Source organism: Chelmon rostratus, chromosome 9, assembly GCF_017976325.1.
Source record: "Chelmon rostratus isolate fCheRos1 chromosome 9, fCheRos1.pri, whole genome shotgun sequence".
NCBI classification, from domain to species: domain Eukaryota; kingdom Metazoa; phylum Chordata; class Actinopteri; order Chaetodontiformes; family Chaetodontidae; genus Chelmon; species Chelmon rostratus.
In genome coordinates this window covers 11,225,434-11,245,680 of record NC_055666.1, presented here as the reverse complement: position 1 = coordinate 11,245,680, position 20,247 = coordinate 11,225,434, and the positions used below count along the sequence as shown (strand labels likewise).

At 44.3% G+C, this 20,247-nt stretch overlaps 3 protein-coding genes across 5 annotated transcripts; all 3 read left to right on the top strand.

Annotated features, from left to right (window-relative positions):
- The first annotated feature begins 901 nt into the window (after nt 1–901).
- On the top strand, nt 902–12,879 carry eda (ectodysplasin A). 2 transcript variants are annotated; one of them, XM_041944452.1, is made up of 8 exons: nt 902–1,341; nt 7,711–7,810; nt 9,746–9,784; nt 10,071–10,241; nt 10,587–10,621; nt 10,742–10,793; nt 11,371–11,495; nt 11,806–12,879. In XM_041944452.1, exons 1-8 carry the CDS (start codon nt 994–996, stop codon nt 12,064–12,066), a joined length of 1,131 nt encoding a protein of 376 aa, XP_041800386.1. In that variant the 5' UTR covers nt 902–993; the 3' UTR covers nt 12,067–12,879. The 2 variants fall into 2 exon arrangements, with proteins under 2 accessions (XP_041800386.1, XP_041800385.1); XM_041944451.1 differs by having other exon boundaries at nt 11,371–11,501.
- A 372-nt stretch (nt 12,880–13,251) lies between these two features.
- Nucleotides 13,252–16,004, top strand: LOC121611481 (tumor necrosis factor ligand superfamily member 13B-like). 2 transcript variants are annotated; one of them, XM_041944057.1, is made up of 6 exons: nt 13,252–13,465; nt 13,591–13,678; nt 13,802–13,858; nt 13,943–14,055; nt 14,146–14,293; nt 15,098–16,004. In XM_041944057.1, exons 1-6 carry the CDS (start codon nt 13,280–13,282, stop codon nt 15,211–15,213), a joined length of 708 nt encoding a protein of 235 aa, XP_041799991.1. In that variant the 5' UTR covers nt 13,252–13,279; the 3' UTR covers nt 15,214–16,004. The 2 variants fall into 2 exon arrangements, with proteins under 2 accessions (XP_041799991.1, XP_041799990.1); XM_041944056.1 differs by having other exon boundaries at nt 13,943–14,293.
- A 29-nt stretch (nt 16,005–16,033) lies between these two features.
- LOC121611480 (transforming growth factor beta activator LRRC32-like) lies at nt 16,034–19,049 on the top strand. Its single transcript, XM_041944055.1, has 2 exons — nt 16,034–16,206; nt 16,375–19,049. Exons 1-2 carry the CDS (start codon nt 16,117–16,119, stop codon nt 18,250–18,252), a joined length of 1,968 nt encoding a protein of 655 aa, XP_041799989.1. The 5' UTR covers nt 16,034–16,116; the 3' UTR covers nt 18,253–19,049.
- The last annotated feature ends 1,198 nt before the right edge of the window (nt 19,050–20,247 follow it).

Below are 20,247 nucleotides of genomic sequence, written 5' to 3'. Positions count from 1 at the left end.
AAAAGTAGGGTTTGCTTTGGATGTCGAAAATGTAGAAACCGCAGTGCCACATTCAATCTCGTTAGAGCGTTGTCCTCAGCTGGCTTTTTGGAAACATAAATGTCAAACTATTCCCCGAGTCCATCTGAGTGACACGTGTTTAGAGTATTTGATGGTGTTGTACACAGAGCGGTGCTGACCTCACTGTGACACTGACTCTCTTCCAGGCCTGCTATCATACGGCTCAGTCTGACAGGGTCCAGATGTAATTAAATATAATTGTGTAATGTGTAGTCTGTTTAAGGACATAATTTGCAATACTTTTCCACTCTTTGATGATATGATGAAATCATCAACCGCTTGTCCTTTTTCAATAACAACACTGAGCCATATTTACCAGGGTTTTGAATCAATTCCTCACACAGGACCACCACTCCATGTGCCACCCACATAACAAAACAAAGTGCCAAACAAAGTACACCAGTGAAAAATGGCTTGTCCGCAGCCTAAAACACAAGAAAAACACACACATAAACAATATACATTACATCAGTGACCACCCCTTCCCATTCACACTCACGTAAGAGAAAATAAATCACTGAGGAAGGTCACGAAAGGTGTTTTCCTGCCTCGAAGTGCTCAGCAATAATCACACGACGCTGTGAACAACAAACAGCTATGAAAAGAGAAATGTTCTCACATCATCTCATCATCGTGCCCTCGAAGGCGCTGCAGCTGCTCGGCTTGTCCTGTAGGTGTCGCTGCGCTACCGCACCTGGCGCATCCAGCCCTCCAACCTCTGGCCCGGATTGCCTGGGTTCGTAACCGTCCTGGACCAATCGCAGGAGAGGTGGGCGGGTCTCCATTGTTACTACAGATACTCGAAGAAGTTTGCGCCGACCTGCCGCAGCTGCACCTATGAGCCTCCACGTTAATGAATAGCCGCGGCCCGCGCGAGACCAACGAGACGATTATGCCGAGATAAAGAGCATCTGACTCGCGCTCTGTCCGATAATGGCATGCGGTGGTTCACCCGCGGAGGATTTCCCGGACAAAGTGATGCCCAGAGCTGCTCCCTGCACGTGCAGCAAGAAGTGCAGGAGTCGGAGCGGCAGTGTCGTCTTCCTGGGATTATTCCTGCTGTCGCTGTGCCTGCACGCTGTCACCCTCGTCTGCTATTTGGACCTGCGCTCCGAAGTCAAAAGGGAAATTATCCACCAGAAGCGGGACTCCATGTTGACACTCGCGGGGAGTGACCTGGCTGACCCGGCGGCGCTGCTCTCGACCGGCCACCCGCGACTGGACTCCGGCAGCGGCCGCGGCGGCGGCGGAGGAGGAGGAGGAGGAGGAGAGGGTCATGAGGTAAAAACATCCGAAATAATAATAAAAAAAATAGCTAAATGAAGAGCCGCAGCAGCTCATTCAACACGACATTGTTTTCATTCCTCACACGGAGGTTGTTCGTGTTCATTCACCTCCGCTCAGTCCTCCTGTTCCCGGATCACGGTGTCAGGTTTTGCGCCCGTGCTCTGTCATGGCATGTTTCTGGGCAACTTATTTTACAGTAGCCTGTCACGAAGTTTTGCCAGCTCAGTTTCCAGACAAATATGTTTTGAGTTTGCGCTCCCGTGTGGTGTGCGTGATTCAGCCTCCTGGAGAAAGATGCACAAAGGTGTAAGCTTCAAGTCTGTCACCTGGCCAAAGTCTCCTGTTCAGGTAAACACATCCAGGGAGGCATGTCAAGGAAGGTAGAGAGGTATGGTGCACAAACAAGAGGCAGCTTATGGAAATTAACTCTTTTACCTCTGAAGTAGCTTTTTATCCCCCCTCCCTTAATCAAACCACATTTAACTCAATTTGTCTTGTTTCCAGAGCTCCCCCCCAAACAGACAGAGGTTGCTGCTCCAAAGTTAGGCAGCGTGCCCAGCTGGATTCACAGAGACGGGGGTCAGTCAGTGTGCTGGAGCAGGTGGACGGAAAATTAACTGGATCACCAGCAGGTGCAAAGCCCAGGGGCTGATGTAAATTCATCAGGACTTAGATGGGGCAGTTGGTACTTGGAGCCGAGCCAGTCTCGTCTCACATGTGTTTTCTTTTCTGGCAGCGGCCTGATTGAATGTTCATTGTGTTGTCTGTGGCTTTGGCAACAGCCCCCCCCAACCCCACCACCACCACCACCACCACCTCCACACACTCCCTAATTTCATCAGTACAAAGGGACCAAGTGTAGGTCTCAACTTTGCATTGCTCGCTCAATTAGCTCATATGTCACCAGTTGTGTAACCTTTTTTTCAGAGAAAACGATCCTCTGTGTGCGGCATTGGCCGGACACGGAGCCGTCGACTTGACAGCGACCCGGAGGAATTCCTGCTATTCGGGACGGAGGCATTTATTTCTCTGTAGGAAAGATTATCGAGATCAATGGCTGGCATTGGTGTTTGATCTGTGACATTTTCCTTTCACAAGTGGGAAGCCCAGCCTATTCATTTAGTCCTTTGCTAAGCTTATTTTAGTTTGGTTTCCCTGGTTAGAGCCGAGTGAGATGGGCCTGGTATTCAACCCAGATGGTGACGCTTCATGAGGTGAAAGACTGTGGCCCAGCTGTAAATATTTAACAGCGCTGTGATGCTGTCCTTGCCAGATGTCTGCATTAAACAACTCTGATTACACATCCCACAGTTTACATAGTTGGAGAAACAGGAGCATGTGGCATTTGGACGCAGCGGCCGCACTTGTTAGCTTTTCAAGCATTTCCTTTGAAGGCTCTTTTTTCGTAGAGCTAAAAATTGTTTATTGGATTTTTCACACAAGTCATCATCAAAGGAGCTTCAGGAGCATCAGTGAAATTCGATGTGATGTGCAGGTATACAGACAAGTGTAACATAACATCGTTGAAAACAAAGAAAATCAGAAACAATCAGGTTTAGGGCCAAACCTACATACCACATGGACCTACATCTGAAAGACACGCAGAGCCACGGCCATCAAATAGCACCGCTGTATCAGGGTGTAACCTCTGGTCAGGTTGGGATGTATTTTAAGAAATTGTTGCGGCTTCTCACGCAATAACAGCTTTGCACGCCAGGTTTAGTGCGCTGAGAGTGTCACATAGTTTTCAACTCGGCTGATCAGTGGCGAACATGGGTGAACCTCAGTGAACTGTGCACACGGTGGACGCTTTTTGGCATAATTCTCTTGTTTAGTCGAGTCAAACTGAATGGAAAGAGAACTTTTGCTCGGTTGAGATCATGATATCAAGGAGGGTAATTGGGGGGAAATGTCTTCTCTACAGCAAGTGCTCGTGCGCAGAAGCAAAGCTGCTTTCTAAATGTTAATGTGAGTGTTATACTTTGATTTAATCCATTTTTAGGTTTGATCGTATTTTAGCTGTGCTTCAGCCACCACCCATCACTTGTTTTACATGTCTTTCACTGGGGAAAAATAAAACTCAAGCGGGCCTATTAAGGCCAGGCATTTTGGGCTGAAAATTGGCAGAATTTATAGATGCACACCTGATCTGGAAAAAGTGATTGTGGCTGTAGATAAAGATCTGGGCTATTCAAGCTGCAGCGTTACAGGTCTCTGATCAGCTTTCATATTCTCTCTCTGAACAGAGGGGGGACTGCTTGGAGCCGGGGTTGTGGGGTGATGCGAGGCAAAGAGTGACAGCAAAAGCTTATCAAGTCAAATGTTTACCAACGTAACACAGTCAGGATGTCTGAAACATTTTATTTTACATGTTTCCTCAGATGTGAGTACAGCAACAGAAACAATATAGTTTTGCAGTCGAAACTTGACACTTCAAAGGTTTCTAGATCTTCAGAGACTTTCCTAGCGGTGATTCTCCCTGTAACAGGAAAATATACCATAAAAGCATCAGGAAAAACAGACATTTCTGGCATGAGCTCAAAAATGACACACCACTTAACATCTCACACTTTTTCCAGATCCATCTAGTTGCTTCTTAATGAGAGCAGATGATGTGGTCATTTATGATCCGGGCCTGGGAAGTGAACAAACAGTCTTCCCCCTCAACAGTCACAGTTGGTATGCCCTTGAGCAAGGCAGTAAATCCCAGCTGCCCAGCAGATCTGCGCAGTTCCCAACAGTAAAAAGCCCCTCCCAGGTGTGTGTGGCTCTGAGGCGCGAGCACGGTGCAGAGCATTACTGAGTAAGAGCAAGTGTCGCTCACAGTCAGCCTGACCCTCGCTCACCCGACCTCGGCGTGCGAAACGCAGTAAAAGTCAGTCCATGGAATATTTAATTGTGTTAGCTCAGATAGCGTTTTATTCTTGCCTAACATTTTTCTTATAACCGTTTTATGAAATAATTTTCTCCTCTGATGTGTGCCTTCAAAGTCTTGCAGAGAACAGATGCTGAAACATCTGGAGTCTAGTTAACGGCTATTAAAAAAGTCAGTTTGATGGGACACAAAGTCCTCAGCAGAATACAAGCTCTGGGGGCTCCAGGGTGGGCTGTCAACCACATCGACTTTAATTGTGACCAGTGCGTGATTAGTTAAAACAGGAGTATCATATGTACAGATAGCCCACATATCAGGGATTAATCAGCGCGGACACAAGTGCCATAAAAGCACAAAGCAAAGGAGGTTGAAACATCAGAGATACGAGGCTGCAAAGCTTTTCCATAGAAGACTGACTTGTCTTGACAGACGGATGGCGTTGACGCCCAGTAAAGATTAAGTCCAGAGTCACAAACATCTACCAAAATAATAAATTCTCCAGGCATTCACAGCATTCAGCTAGGAGTCACTTTGCCAGCAGTGTTGCAACAATCTGAAATGTGATTGGCTGCTGACAGGCAACATTTCCCTTAGGTTGAGCTCCACAGCTTTTTTAGATGATAATCTATGGATGCTGTTATTAAATTATCCAAGTTATGGTTTAAAACACATGGCATTCCAGAGAGCAGGGTCTGATTTTGGCTGAGGTCAGGACACTCCTTTCTGTCTGAGTTCTAAGCAGAAAACACACTGTCAGCGTTCCATCCAGGAGTATTATGGACCTTCGGTTCTCCGCAGCAAGCCAGCTGTTCAATGCAGCAATGCCTGTACAGCAGAGATGGACACCTAGTCTGCATCTGGCACCCACGGCCACCAGCCCCGAGTTTCACCTCCTCAATCCTCACAACCTCAACCGCAATTTAGTGACTAATTGTCTGTGCGAGTCCAAGATTTAGAGGCGTTGCTGCAGCCAGAATGTCTGTATTTGTGGAAATATGTGAGCTAGGAAACAGCGCTGGGCAACAAAAAAAAAAAAGATTCGAGCTGTAGCTTTTTATTTTTATAAACAGCCTGAAAAGCTCTGCGTGTCAGAGAATTTCAGTAGTGTAAGTGTAGAAATGGGTTGAGATACAAGCGTCGTAATAGTAAGTGTTAATAGGGCAAAAAGAAGCCTTGTGATCACAAAATTACACATCCCTGGGGTGACTGAATTTTAGTCATATCCTCACGGAGCAACGGGGAATCGCGTCCTCTGCGCTCAACAGCACCCCCCACGCTTTGAAGATTTGAAAGCCCTCTAATTAATAGCATTTTTTCCCTTGTGCTGAAAAAGAATGGTTTACTCAATAGTTGGCACTTGGCATACATACCAACACGTTGTCATCCTGATTTACTGTAACTCTGCGTGCCTTTGAAGGGTATGAAGGCCGTAAATGTTGTAATGAAGTGAAATGAAGCAAACAAGGGCGCAAAACCATTTCTCATAGTCGTATAATGGCATAACTTTTTCTTCTTCTCCCTCCCCACCCCCCCCAATCACTTTGTTGCCTTCATCAACAACACACGCCGCACCAATCTGGTAGTAGCCTCGCAGATTGCTTGTTTGTTTTTTGTCGTTCTGCTGGAGCTTAATCTCGGGCCAGAAACTGGCTGTTGAATCATGTTTGGCTGTCAGAACAGAGGAAAGTGTAATGCCATATGCCTGAACATACACCCAGAATCCTTTGAGAGGTAAAAGCCCCTTATATGCCAACAGCTGGAGAGGAGATGTGGAGACACCTGCGCGCCAAATGAACAGCAAGCGTCGCTGCTCGCGGGAACATCTGGAGGTCTGTGTGCCGATAAACCGTTCCAACACATACTCCTCCATCAGGCTGGAATTCCCGTGCTTATAAGGTCAGACATGGCTGGCAGCTGGTCAGGGATGTAGACTTTAACTACTTTGAGCTCGCCCAACACAGCCGGCGGGTGGTGTTTGACATGATACAGTTCATCCCTCACCACAGGAGGGGGTTCCCACATCTGAGACGAGGTATAGAAGAAACTCGAAACATAACTTTTCTCGTCTGCCTTCTTATGGTCTTTCGGTGGCTCTGCTTGAAAACCACACAAAGAGGCACGGGGAGTTCACGCTACTTTCAGGACAAGGAGAGTTCCCGCCGCCGGGAGGGGGGGTTAAACAACTGTGCTTGCTTGAGCGTCACAGATGGAAACATGGAGTATGTCGGCTCGTGCCCTGCTGGGATGGTAGGCCCCACGTTGAAAAAGAGAGGTCAGAGTGCCTGTCGGTAAGCTTGTCTGACTCATTCCAGCGAGAAGAACTGATACATCATTATTTATTATCTTTTGATCCTCGCTAAGGTGCCGCACGTGTCACTGCTTTGGAGATGTCTGTTATCCAAACTCCAAGCAGATGTCCAGCACAAGTGCAAGTTGCCTGGCCGTCTGTCCTCAGCCGTTCAGAGCCTTTGTCTCGCACTCTCAACATTATTTATGCCGACACTCCAAAGTGTGACCGAGAGCGCTCTCGTATATTTCGGGCCTCGACGAAAGGGAGGCTTTGGGTGGTCTTGTTGTGTTTCCAGTGCCAGAGTTCCTTTGTCTATCGGATTCTGGGAGCCCTCCAAAGATGTGATCACAAACTGGCTGATCTAACTGAAGGCGACTTTGAACAATCTGCGTTTTTAAACCTTAGCACGAAACCCCCGTTTCTCTATTTTTTTTCTTGTTGTTGTTGTCGTCAGGGCCGGTCACGTCTTGAGCGTGCTACAGTCAGGTCAGCACGTCCTACAGAGTTCATGTGAATGTAGGTCGACCAGAGCCAGTCACATAAGAACGCAGGCATGCGGTTTGTCCCGCCACTCACTCCCCCATGGGAAACGACCCACCACTGAAACATGGCGTTTCCTGTTTTTAGGGATGAGCTCAGAGCAGCTACATCAGATCCTTTTCTTTGACTCAATTTTTTTTTTTTTTTTAGTTTATTCGTGCTACCTCTGAATAGGGCTGGGACCAGGTGCCACATGAATGGGTATTGCTCTCAGATTAACCGCAATTCATGTCCTCCTTTTGTATAAAAAGGTGAATTTTAGAGCAGCCATGTCCAGGTGACTGTCTCAAACGGCAGAGACGCAGACAAAAGTGACTTGGGTTACAGGATAGGTTACAGCCCCAATGGGACAGACAATGAGTTGGCCACAAATGAATGTGCTGGCTGACAGAGTCTCCCATCTTTTCAAATGCCCCAAGTTGTCTTTGTGCAAACATTATACCCCAAGAATAGAAAGGACACTTGTAACATGGGTTTCGCTCTCAAAACCTTGTATCACTCATCCCTTTTGTTTGCTTCGCGGAGTTAATATGAGGCGATGTTGGCTGGTATTAATATTCTGAGGAGAGGCTCTGTCTGTGAAGCCAGTGGCCCTCTTGAATTTTCTGCTTTGTGAATTTTCCAGCACTCATTAATATTTCCTTTTGTTTTCCACCAGGAGAAGTTACTGCACAGAAATAGCGACTTCCACGCCACAGAGGATAACAGGGGCATAACTCAGCGAGCGAAAAGGAGTCCCGGCAAGCAGCCAGAACCAGGCATGGGTTGTTTTTGTTTTTTTGGATTTATCATTTATGTCTACTGTGTCTTTTGTCATTAATGCTGTATGAATGCTGACATTTCAGCTTTATTGCCTCCCAGGTCTCCCCTTCCGTATGTTTCAGGCTCATACTCCAAGTTCAGCACATTTAACGACAAGAAAGCCCCCACGAACCATTGCTCTGTGGTGCACCTGCATCGGTCCACTTACTGGATATGTGCTTGGCAACAGCCTGGTCGGCTTTTGAGCAATGGTTTCTGTAACTCTTGTTTGTTTGGAGGGGATTCAGTACAGTGTAAATAACAGGCTTTTGGTGGGCTTAAGGCTCTTAAATTTCGAAAACAGTTTGTTAATGGCTTCTCACTTTTTGGGGAATTGATTTTTTACTGCTTTGTGCTTACTTAACAAAGCAGCTCCACCACATCATGTTGCCGAGTTTATAGAGCAAGAGATTAAACGGAATGGGATTGATTATTACTTGGACAGCAAACAAGGACAACAAGGAGTTTGGGAGGGTTTCACCAATTTGAAACAGACAGCGAAGCCCGTGTTGATTTCCCCCGTCTCAAAATAATATCAGGTCCCCGAAATATCTTTGGAATCAGTCAGCTAAAGCAGATCTGCATGTTGGAGTCCAGCTGCGCTAACGGTCAGGTCTGAACCATCACAAAATGAGATCAAAAAATGTTCTCCTTTGTAGGACATGCTGTCAATTTAAGGAACCAGGTGGCCAAGACTGAAAGAGGTTGTCATCTGAGGCTTTGATGGTTTTCATTAATTCCAGCGGATTGATTTATCGTAATCGATAGCTCCGCAGACAGCCACATGGCCGATATGTCTGAATTTGCTTTTGTAGTTGTTGTTTAGAATGTGAGCTATGCAAATAAAAAAGCGAAGCCTTTGAAGTTCCATGTCTGAGAGCAACAAGTGCAGCATGATCACAAGGCATTCCAATGTCTGTGGCGTGACACTGAATACTTGGGGGGAAGTTTAGTGATTGTGTTTAAATTAGAAGAAAAAACTCACCTTTGAGACTTTCTACATAAATCAGTAAAGTCCCGAGCCTCTAAACACTAATCATTCCCAGGTCTCTCCTCTGCTCTCAGCGCACAGACAAAGGCTTTTGTAATCTCAGCCTTAGATGTGTGTTTTTCTGTGTGTGTGTGTGTGTGTGTGTCCTGTGTTTGCACGTGTGTGCATATGTGTGCGTTCTGGGCACTCCTAACGGGCACCAGATTCCAGATAGGGCTGCTCGTTAAGAGAAATCTATGCGGATGCATCCAGTCATTTAGCCAGAGGAGAAACACTGGCCATATGTTTGAGGGGGACTCAAACTGTGAGGTTTTAAGGTTAAATGGCCTTTGTAGTTGTAATGACATGGTAAACACAAGAGCAGCGAGACGGCTTTTTGAAAAGGATTCTTCAGCTGCACACACACACACACAGATGCACACTAAGTGCATTTTGTCTTTCAAGAGCTGACATAGATGCCCCACCAACACACACACACACACACACACACACACGCACATGGTTGTAAAGGGGAGACACGCTCACACAAACACATGCGTGCACACACACACATGTAGACACACTTTCATCTGCATTCTCCATCTGGGCTTAATTCAAAGAAAAGGATTTTGGCAGGATAAAGTATCTCTCTAATGATCTTCTCCAGTTCCACTGCCTGTGAATGCTTAAGGCACTTGTTCATACAGAGGAGGTGAAACCACACTTACAAATTACTACACTATAAGATACCACAGACTGACATACCTCCACTCCAGTGTTCAGTGCCGAACATCTGAATCTGTTATTTTAGCCTGTTCGCGATACCGACACGGAATAAGCTGGATACTCGAGATGTTATCCGAGATGATAATTGTTCGGGGGACCATTTCAAGCTTAATCACACTGTTTTTGTTTCTTACAGAATCGACTGGGAAGGAAAAAAGGAAAGAGAAGAGAAAAGGTAATACATAATTCAGCCTGCTACCTGCTGCCTACTCCTTGACATGTCGTCCAGAATCCAACAACCGCGCCGGCTTGGCGTGAATGACAAGCTATTTGACTCTGTCCGTCAGGGACGTTATTCCTGCCTCTTGGCGTTATAGTCCATGCAGATGCTGTACAGACTGTAAAGCTCTTGGAGGGAAATTTGGGATTTCAGGCTATATAAATAAAATTCACTTGACTGTCAAAAGATTAGCCTGCTCAGTTTTTAAGCTCGCCAACCATTTTGCTTTCTCTCTTTGCAGGGAAAAAAAGGTCAGTGCCGGGCCCCCCTGGCCCCCCTGGTCCCCCGGGCCCACAGGGGCCACCGGGCATCCCTGGAATCCCCGGCATTCCAGGAAGCAACGCCGTGGGGCCTGCTGGACCCCCTGGACCCCCCGGGCCACAGGGACCTCCGGGCACTCAAGGTCCAGCAGGTATAAAACTTAAAATAGCCAGGACACGATAGCACGCTGAGATAGCCAAGACTCAGGCCAGAGGACTTGGAAACACCCACAAGTTGAGAGATTTGTTCTTAGATTACAGTATTTTCCTGCCGGTACACCCGTTCCCACACTAGAAGAGGGCTCAAGTTGACAAAATTGATGAACTCATTGCCTTCACAGCGCGAGTTTCTGATGCAGGATGTCAAACATAGTGTGGGATAGCAGTGATCTATCTTAAAACTATGTCGCTGTTTGTTTTGTTTGAATCATCGTCTCTTCTTTGTTCCTCAGCCGTGTTGAAGGCCCGTTTATCACGTCTCTCTCTTATTGTTGCAGGAGTTCCAGATAAGACGAAAACAAAGGAATTCCAGGTAGAGTATGTCACGTATCGGGAATTACATTTTATCCCGTACAAAATCCCTGATGAGACAGCTGTTCTCTTGTTTTACCGTGTATCCAGATTAGTCACCAGAGATCTTTTTGCTTTCCAGCCTGCAGTGGTTCATCTGCAAGGGCAGGAGACGACCATCCAAGTGAGAGAAGGTGGGTCTTCTGTCTGCTTTTACTCGTAGTTGCGCCACTGTGTTCGACACAAAACAATAAACACGCTTAATCCCCGTCAGTGTCCTTTGACAAAGACCCGAGTCTGCAACTGTTCTGCTGAACACATCCCTGCCAAGCCACAGCCTTACACCAGAATAAACAGAAGCACTGTAAACTGTCGACATTCGCTTGATTAAAAATGTTTAAACAAGAGATTGTGATTTTTTTTTTCTTTTTAAGATATCCTTTTCTTTATTTGGTCACTTTACGGAAAGTTAACACAAGCAAGATTTTATGGTTTAGAGGGCAAGGTTGCTACCAATATTTACTGTAAGATTATCGTAACCCTGAAGTAATCCCATAGCTATTATAGGATTAGTATGCAGTCATAGGCTTATATTGTAAGTCAGACCCGTGTTAACTCAGGTCAAGAGCAGAAGCCTTGCATGCTAGCTGATTCAGGTTGTCCTGCATCACTTTGTCAGTGTAAAAGGAGCGGAAGCATCATTAGCAGGTTTATATTCTGTTTATGTTGACTGTTTGCCTCTTGTTTGCTTGTTTGTTGTGACATGTTTAGATCTGTCTGAAGGCATCCTTAGGAACTGGAAGATGGTGTCCATCCACCACCGTGTGTTCAAAATGCACTCTCGCTCTGGAGAGCTAGAGGTGCTGCTGGACGGTGTCTACTTCATATATAGTCAGGTAGAAGTGAGTACGGTCCTTGACGTAACTCTTATAATTTACAGTTTAGAGTCAAAAGAACTGGCACTTCTGTAGTTAATCTTAAAAACCTGCTTGCTTTGCTTCTCCATAAATGTTTGAGTTATATTAGCAGACGTATTTCTTTCGCCTCTCACTGTGGCTAAATGTGAATGTCTATAACTCAAAGCCTTGTTGGCTACTCACATATTCCAGCTGTTTCAGCTTTAAATAAGCTCTTAAATATCATGTGGACTTGTTTTGACTACCCCTCTCAGTCTTTTGTGAATTTTATGTCTCCCCTCTCCACCAGGTGTACTACCTCAACTTCACCGACATTGCCAGCTATGAGGTGATGGTGGACTCAAACCCGTTCCTCCGCTGCACCTGCAGCATCGAGACGGGCCAGCGCAAGTTCAACACCTGCTACACGGCTGGGGTGAGCCTGCTGCGCGCCGGCCAGAGGATCTCCATACGCATAGTGTATGAGGACACACTCATCAGTATGACCAACCACACCACCTTCCTGGGAAGTGTCAGACTTGGAGAGGCTCCATCTGCTGGACAGAACTGATAACTGCACGACACCACCGGCCCTCATGCAGAAATGAGAAGTCGCTCGCAATGGTCGAATCAGTAGGAAGCAACTTCTAGCCCAAGTCTTGATCCTGTTTAGAGGAAACCTAAACCCTCTGGCTCATTAAAGTCGAGGGAGTCCCCCGGGTGACTCTGGTCCACTTTCACAGCCCTGTATTAAAAAGGACAATATAGACGGATGTACTTCCCCCTCACATTGATTCTGTGCAAAGAGATCAGCCTCGATGAGCCGAGCGTCCTCATCAAACAAAAGTTTCTATTTATAGTCACCATTTTGTGTCAACACAGACGGCATCTCTCTTTATAACAAGGAAGGACACTGCGCTGACATATACTTAATATTTACATATTTTTAAGTGCTGTTGAATGATAATCTTGAATCTCCAAAAACACCAGCTATTCAAAATGTTGTATTTGCAGTTTTTATAGTTTTTAATTAATTTAATTACACTAACAGTTATGAGTAAGTGGTTTAAAGCTCCATACGCCCCTGGGTTAAGAAAACAATCTAAAGACCGTATACATGTTCAAAGCGAGTATAAAGGTATCTATGCAAAGCTGAGAAAAATCTATTAAAACTGGAGTTATAAGGTATTCACGGAGCAACAGCACTATATATTTTGCGCACATTTGCACTACAGCATCCCTGCAGAATATCAGTGATATGTTTTGTTACAGTGCTATTGTTTAGTTACCGTGTGAATGAATCATGTGGAAAAATGATAGTTGTTTATACGTCTATGTACATATTGTATATAAAATGGGATATACTTTTGTAAATGGAGTTGATTGATGGATTAAAATGTTTCATTTTCTGTCTAAACCCATTTGTCTGTCTCTTGTGTTTGTGTAGCGGGTGGTATTGATTTAAAAAGGTTAAAACTTCTCTTTCAGATCGGACTCCGCTGGCACGAGTACTGACAAGAACAAACGATGTTCTTTGAGTGAGGCCTTTGTCTTTATTAAAATGTGGCTTTTACTGTGACTGCAAGTTTCACAATACGCTGCAAAATTGGCTGTAATCTTCATGCAATCTAAATGAGTTCCATCTTGAGAGGCAGAGAGAAGATAGTTCCTCATTTAGAAACTAATTTTGAAACTGAACATTGAAGTTTCCGGGGGTTAGCTGATGTGTGACCTCACCCATTTGAGTAACTCGTGGACATCTTGTCTGTCTCGCTCGTCTCGCAATGCTTTACGGTGCTTTATTATCACTCACAGCATTTATGTTTTGTCTTAGTCTTTTCCTGCTGCACAGAGCCAGTGTTTTAGAGAATGATTTTCGCAAACTCCAAGGGGACATAATTCTACAATTAAATCAGCCACGTTCTGAGGGAGTCAGTGGGAAAACGGCCAAGATGTCTAAAACAAGTGAGGTATGTCACTGATTATGCAGGATGGAGTCATCTTGGACAACGTACTACTGAGATTTATGCCATTAGTGAGTATTCAGATAGTGCTGCAATAATAAATTTTCTCCTAATGCTTTGTTTTCTCTCAGGACGTAAAGCCAAGCGCGTTGCAGAAAGCTCAGAGCTCTCTGAAGATGTCTTCGAGGAGAGTAAAAAGGGAACAGGGCAGCTGCAGAGGTGGGTTGGAGCTGAGAACTGAAAATGTGTCCATTAGTTACGGTTTAATTTGGTAGTGAGACCATAAACAGTGTGCTGAGTTAATAAAATTAAAGCATTATGTTGATTTCTCCCTCTTGCCAGATCCGACATCATTCCTGCAGTTAACAGCTAACACTAACAAACAGCCAGATACAAGAGGTAAAACTAAATTCACGTCTTTGGCTTTTAGCGTCGCACTGTATGCCATTATTTTGAATAAATATATCTTGCCTTCTCCCGCAGGAAATATAACCGTGATCCCTTGGACTGTGTCTGCGCAGCAAGGAAATGCAATTTCGCAAAAGGAAAACAGAATTGTTGTCCAAGAAGATGGTTATTACTTGGTGTTTGGACAAGTATTGTGTCACTGTAACTCAAGCATAACTAAGTTGATATTACATCTGATTTGTTCCGACGATTTAGCTAATGTTCTGCTTCGTTCGCAGGTTTTGTTCACGAGCCCGAGCACAGTTATGGGTCACATCATTCGAAGATGGGGCTCCATGAAAACAGGAAGGGCATCGACAGAGCTCTTGCATTGCCTGCAGGAGATGTCTGACGATGAAAGTCCCGACAATACGTGCTACACTGCAGGTCGGTGAGGCACTAGCATCCAACACATACATTATAAACACGTTTAGAGGAATATGCTGAAGCCGTTTGCTTGTTGAGAGTTGCATGAGAGCATTGATACCAGCCTTCTGCCAGCACGGTAGAGATGAAGCTACAGCCAGCAGACGGTTAGCTCATCTAAGCACACAGACTAGCTAACCCGGCTCTGTTCAAAGTAAACAAAACTTCGCCTACCAGCACTTACATACCCTGTTTGTTTCGTTCTTGTTTAATTTGTACAAAAACAACACATTGTGGTTGTGGGCCAGACTATTTCTCGGTCTGGAGTCCCGTCATCGCTCTGAGGTTTCCAGCCCGCTTCTTTCCAAGAAATAGTCCGGCTCACAACCTCCCCCATTTAAACTGCAATGTGTCATTTTTACACTTCGGTTTTTGTGCAGATGAAACAAATCAGATTGGAATGGACACAGGCAGGCGAGTTGTTTCACTCTGTTTCCACTCTTTGTGCTAAGCTAAGCTAACCGGTTGCTGGTGGTGGCTTTGTATTTACCCTACAGGCACGAGAAGGGTATCGATCCTCTCATCTAGCTCTGGGAAATAAAGCAAATTTGCACACGTTACCTGAAATGTTGAACTATTCCTTTAACTTTAGCACCGAATGAGGAAATATCTTTTGTAAGAATGCCATTCATCCCTCCATCACACTCTCAGAGTCGAACCCATGCCAGGGAGCTCTGAAGCTGCCTGTGGTGGCCTTACTAGACGAGAAGTTGCACTGTTTTTTCAGGTTTTCTTCTATCTCCTTCTATGTGTCCTGTGTCACAGGTATAGTGCAGCTGCATCAGGACGACGAGCTAGAGCTGGTGATACCAGACAGGCCTCGAGCCCTCATCTGCATGGACGCAGACTCGACCTTTTTTGGTGCCGTGCAGCTGAACTGAAACGAGGCAGAGAGGAGACGATAACGGCGCAGCTCGACGTCGCAGGATGCAGGAAGCTGACACTGAGCTGTGTGAGGGGATGCTGATAAAGGGCGGAGTGACAGCAGCAGGAAAACTGCTGGGACCTGAATCTCAGGAAAACACACGCTGAACTTTTTTAAACGAACGCCGCATCTCATCTGTCAGCTCTTTGGCGACGGCTATTTTTAAAACCCGGCAGCTTTAAACCTTTAAAGTGTATCTTTCAGGTAGTCCACCTGGGCCTGTCCCCCAGCATTGTTTGTGCGTGCTACCGCCGCCTTTCATCAGTCTATTTTAGCATGTCTCTTTATACCTCGCTGGGGGCTCCCCTCCAGCTCCACCTCTGCGCTGTCTGTTTATTTGTTCCTCTCGTCTATTTTAGAATGGTTTCCGTTTTCCTGAGACCGTGTCAGGAACAAACAAAGGTATAAATTTATATCAGTCTGTAGGTGTTTTCCCGGCTGACGCGAACTCTTCAACACTGTGAATACTTTCATATATCCTGACAAAATTAAATATGCTTTTGTATGAATTTAAATGAATTCTCAATTGGTATTTCAGTTCAACTCATTTTGAACTTTTGCATGTGCATAATTGGTTACATTAAACATAGATGTATGACCATCTTTGTCTAAAAATCTGCTTTTATCCAAATTAAAGGGTCCTTAATCGAACGTTTTCTTAATACAAGGTGATGTATCAGAAGCCAAGCCTTTACTGTCTAAATATAGTATCCACAATGCCTATCTGGTATCCGCAGATGTTTTCTGTCTGGCTTTTTTTTTTAATGAAGCATGGCTATAAGAGGGTGTGTGTGAGTGTGTATACGAGCTCTGACAGCAGGAGTGGTGCAGCAGCAGCAGGAGCAGCAGCAGAGGGAGAATGGTCAGACATATGTTCTCTCATCTCCTACTACTCTGGTCACTCAGCCATGACCTGCACATAACTGGACTGACGTATCACAAGCCAAAGGTAGGCTCACGATGAATAATTGAAACGCTAAACACTAAAAGTGCAACATCGCTGCGATTCTTTTGTTCTTGAAGTTGCACATGTACTGCTTTTGAGATCTAAAAACTGTTTGACTTTGGTTTGCATGGTTCACTCTTTGATTATGATTAATGTTCCTTTCATTTCAAGGAGCAGTCCTGGAACAACCAGAACCTCTATTCTGTCCCTCTGGATTTGGATGCAAAGCTTGGGAGACTGGACCTGTCCAATAACTTCATCAGACAGTTGCACACACTTGCTCTGCCATACTTGGAGCAGCTGGACCTGAGCTCCAACCAGCTGGATCTCATCTCCGAAGGGGCTTTTGAAAACCTGGCTCGACTTGAAGAGTTGAATTTGTCCAGAAATGCGCTGAACAACAACCTTGGCAGTAACAGCAAAGCCCTCCAATCCATCAGTAGACTGAGGACTTTGGACATATCAATGAACGGTTTGAGCGATGATGCGGTGGAACGGTACCTTCGAAACAAATCTACTCTTGATGAACTAAAGATGACTGGCAATGCTTTAACAAGACTTTCACCCAACTTGTTCAAGGAGAGTAAAGGTTTGAGGTCCATTACTATTGATGACAATCAGATATCAGTGATAGAACAGGGGACATTTGAACCATTGAGCCGGTTAGAGATGCTAAACTTGGCCGGCAACAACCTCGCGCATATCTGCGATTTTAAATTACATCAAGTTAAGTTGCTGAATCTCAGTAGGAATTCAGTTGAGTTCTTTGTCACACCTGAGGACGACCTGTTGTACAGGCTTGAAATTCTTGACCTGAGTCACAACAAACTCCTTTACTTCCCAATTGTTCCAAAAATCAACAATCTGAAGTATCTTCATTTACAGAATAATATGGTTGGTGCCTTAAATTCAGAGGCTACAATGGTATCAGAGGCCAACGCTCTTTATAATGAGATTATAAAAGAAAGAACTGTCAGAAAAAATAACCTGCACTCAAACTGGAGGCTGATGCCACTGATTTATATTGACCTGAGCTACAATCACTTCAGCTCTTTCCCTCTGGAGACTCTGAGCCTTCTCTCATCTTTAGAAACTCTCAATTTCAGCTACAACTGTCTGCAAAACATCATCTGGAATGTGAGAAATGATAATGAGTCAGGAAGCCATCGGCAGCTTTTCTTCCCCTCCTTAAAGCACCTTGACATGCAAAGCAACGGACTTGTATATATTTCCCCATTTTTTCTAAATGCGCTCACGCGAATAGAAACATTAAACCTACAAGGCAATTCTGTGCAACCTTGTGCCTCTACGGAGCACTTGCAAAGCCCTCAGTCAACACGGAGCATGAATCTCAACACATCCTGTGTTGTCTTTGAGCAGTTAAAGACTCTTAAACACTTAAATCTTAAAGACAACAACATAGAAATGCTCCACGCCAACACATTTCAAAAGACAGCTTTGGTTTCTCTAAACCTTGCTAGAAATTCACACATGGTAATGCAAGTAGATGCATTGGAGGGTGTGCACAAGACTCTTCAGTCCTTGATTATCAGTGAAATAAACATGACTAGCTCTGATCTATCTTTACCTTGCATGCCGGTGTTGACTCAGCTGAACATATCCAACAACCACCTAAATGCGGTACCCAGCAGTCTGAGCTGCTCTCCTCTGACAGAAATCGACATCAGGAATAATCTTTTTGTGTCTTTGAACCATTCTTTGATCCTTGCTATGTCTGCTCACCTCAATCAAATGTATATCAGTGGAAACTATTTTAACTGCTGTGACAGTGAATGGCTGACAGTGGTGCATGAGTTAAAGATAAAACTGCCTGATATCAGTGACACGGTATGCTTTACAAGGGACAGAAACATTGTGATGACAGGATATCTGAAAAACATGTCAGTGTATTGTTTGTTTCCTCCAAAAGCACAGGACACTCACTTTGGACAAATGGTCATAATTGTTTTATTTGTATCTGTAATGTTAACAGTGTTGATCATATTCACCAGGAACATGTGTTGCAAAGACAGATCATTTATAGTGTGAGCTCTAAAACTGAATCATTATTCTGTACATAGTTCTATATATAGAAATGGTTACATAAAGTAAGCCGACCAAATACACCGGAGAGTAAAGTGCAGTAACTGAAGCATAATTCCTGTGAGTTTCAGTGTGCATGGCCCATTTTCCTATGAACAGAAGTGGGCTTAATGGCTGCTCAGACTGCGAAAACAGACTTTTAATTAAGAAAGTGCAGTAAAAGCTTCATCATCTGACGCATCATTCTATTCTCATTTCCATTCAAGCTCCATTCAGGCTTTTTCTCATGACTGCCCTGCATATTACTGGTTTGTAGGACATGCATGGTGCTGTGCGAGCCGCACAGCCAAAATGTTGTAACTGAAATTGGCCATATCGATTCCCAGGCTGTTTGGTGACGGTGCGTGCCAAATTCACTAATCAGGCGGAGAATTTTTGCCCATCCTTCATTGTGAAATGTTTGTTCGCGACGAAAAGTTTAACCTTGGCTCAAATTTTTATGACGTCTGTGAGGCCTTGCACAACATTCCCAGAATCTGGACTGAACTCTTGAACAATTCAACACACCAATAAGGGACCTTGTACGGCTTTCTGTATACACATATGTATACCAAATAAAAACAGCTTATTTGACAGTGTTTATATACAACTCCGACTCCCAAAACGTTGGGACGCTGTGGAAACATAAATAAAACAGAATGTGATAATTTGCTAATCCTTTTTGACATATTCTCAAGTGAAAACACTACAAAGACAATATATTCAATGTTTTACCTCATCGACTTCACTGATTTTTGTAAATATCTGCTTATTCTGAATTTGATGCAGCAACATGTTTCAAACATGTTGGGACAGGAGCAACAACAGACTGGGAAAGTAGTGGAACGCTCCAAAAACACCTGTTTGGATCATTCCACAGGTAAACAGGTTGATTGGTAACAGGTGATAGTGTCATGATTGGGTATGAAAGGAGCATCCTGGAAAGGCTCAGTGGTTCACAAGTGAGGATGGAGCGAGGTTCACCACTTTGTGAACACATGATTGGATAAAGGATGTTACTACATGGGCTCAGGAACACTTTGTAAAACTGATGTCAGTAAACACAGTATCTTTGCAAATGACTGAATCCTGTTTTATTTACATTTTACATAGCGTCGTAACTTTTTTGGATCTGGGCTTGTATGAGATCAATTTTAATATCTGTCACTTTGTTAATCTGCTCGTGTTTTGTCTTGTATAACTTATGTGGTGCTGACCCTGATAGACTGTCGTCAAATACAGTTGTAAATGTGGCAACAGTACATAATAAACATGCTGTATCTATTAACATAACAACAGAACATGTTGGCAGTCTTCATTGTACAATATGAACCCCCATTTATATACCTGCAAAAAGATGACTGAGGTTCTTCGGAGAAGAATTTCAGTTTCTGTGAATTTCTGTTTTTGGTTGAGCAACTTGAAGTTCACTGAGTCATAAAATATTTACAGGAAAAGCTACTATCATTCATTTTGATGTGAATTCACACTCAATAAATCCAACTGAATTTGGATCCTCTACATTTAAGAAAATGAGCACATAATCGTTAAAATGGAAGTTAAACTAACAACCCCTGAGCGAACTTTGAATTTTATCCCACGCTTCCACAAAAAGTCTGGACGCTGTGCAAAACATAAATAAAAGCAGAATGCAGCCATTGGCGGCGAACCTCGCTCCATCTTCGCTTGTCTTTCCAGGATGCTCCTTTAATACCCAATCATGATGCTACCACCTGCTTCAAACCAACCTGCTTACTTGGACTGAACTCTTGAACAATTCAACACACTGCCAATGAGAGACCTTGTACGAGTTTCTATGAAAACATATGTATACCAAATAAAAATAGCTTATTTGACAGTGTTTATATACAACCCTGATTCCGAGAGGTTGGGACACTGTGTAAAACATAACATCCAAACAGGTGTTTTTGGAGCGTTCCACATCTTTCCCAGTCTTTTGTT

Bases quoted from the DNA above. Each gene is read 5' to 3' on its own strand.
- LOC121611481 (XM_041944056.1), top strand. From the start codon at position 13,280: ATGCTTTACGGTGCTTTATTATCACTCACAGCATTTATGTTTTGTCTT. The intron at 13,859-13,942 runs GTAAAACTAAAT...CTTCTCCCGCAG, and splicing joins CAAACAGCCAGATACAAGAG to GAAATATAACCGTGATCCCT. The intron at 14,294-15,097 runs GTCGGTGAGGCA...CCTGTGTCACAG, and splicing joins CAATACGTGCTACACTGCAG to GTATAGTGCAGCTGCATCAG.
- LOC121611480 (XM_041944055.1), top strand. From the start codon at position 16,117: ATGGTCAGACATATGTTCTCTCATCTCCTACTACTCTGGTCACTCAGC. The intron at 16,207-16,374 runs GTAGGCTCACGA...TTTCATTTCAAG, and splicing joins TGACGTATCACAAGCCAAAG to GAGCAGTCCTGGAACAACCA.
- eda (XM_041944451.1), top strand. From the start codon at position 994: ATGGCATGCGGTGGTTCACCCGCGGAGGATTTCCCGGACAAAGTGATG. The intron at 1,342-7,710 runs GTAAAAACATCC...GTTTTCCACCAG, and splicing joins GAGGAGGAGAGGGTCATGAG to GAGAAGTTACTGCACAGAAA. The intron at 7,811-9,745 runs GCATGGGTTGTT...TGTTTCTTACAG, and splicing joins CGGCAAGCAGCCAGAACCAG to AATCGACTGGGAAGGAAAAA.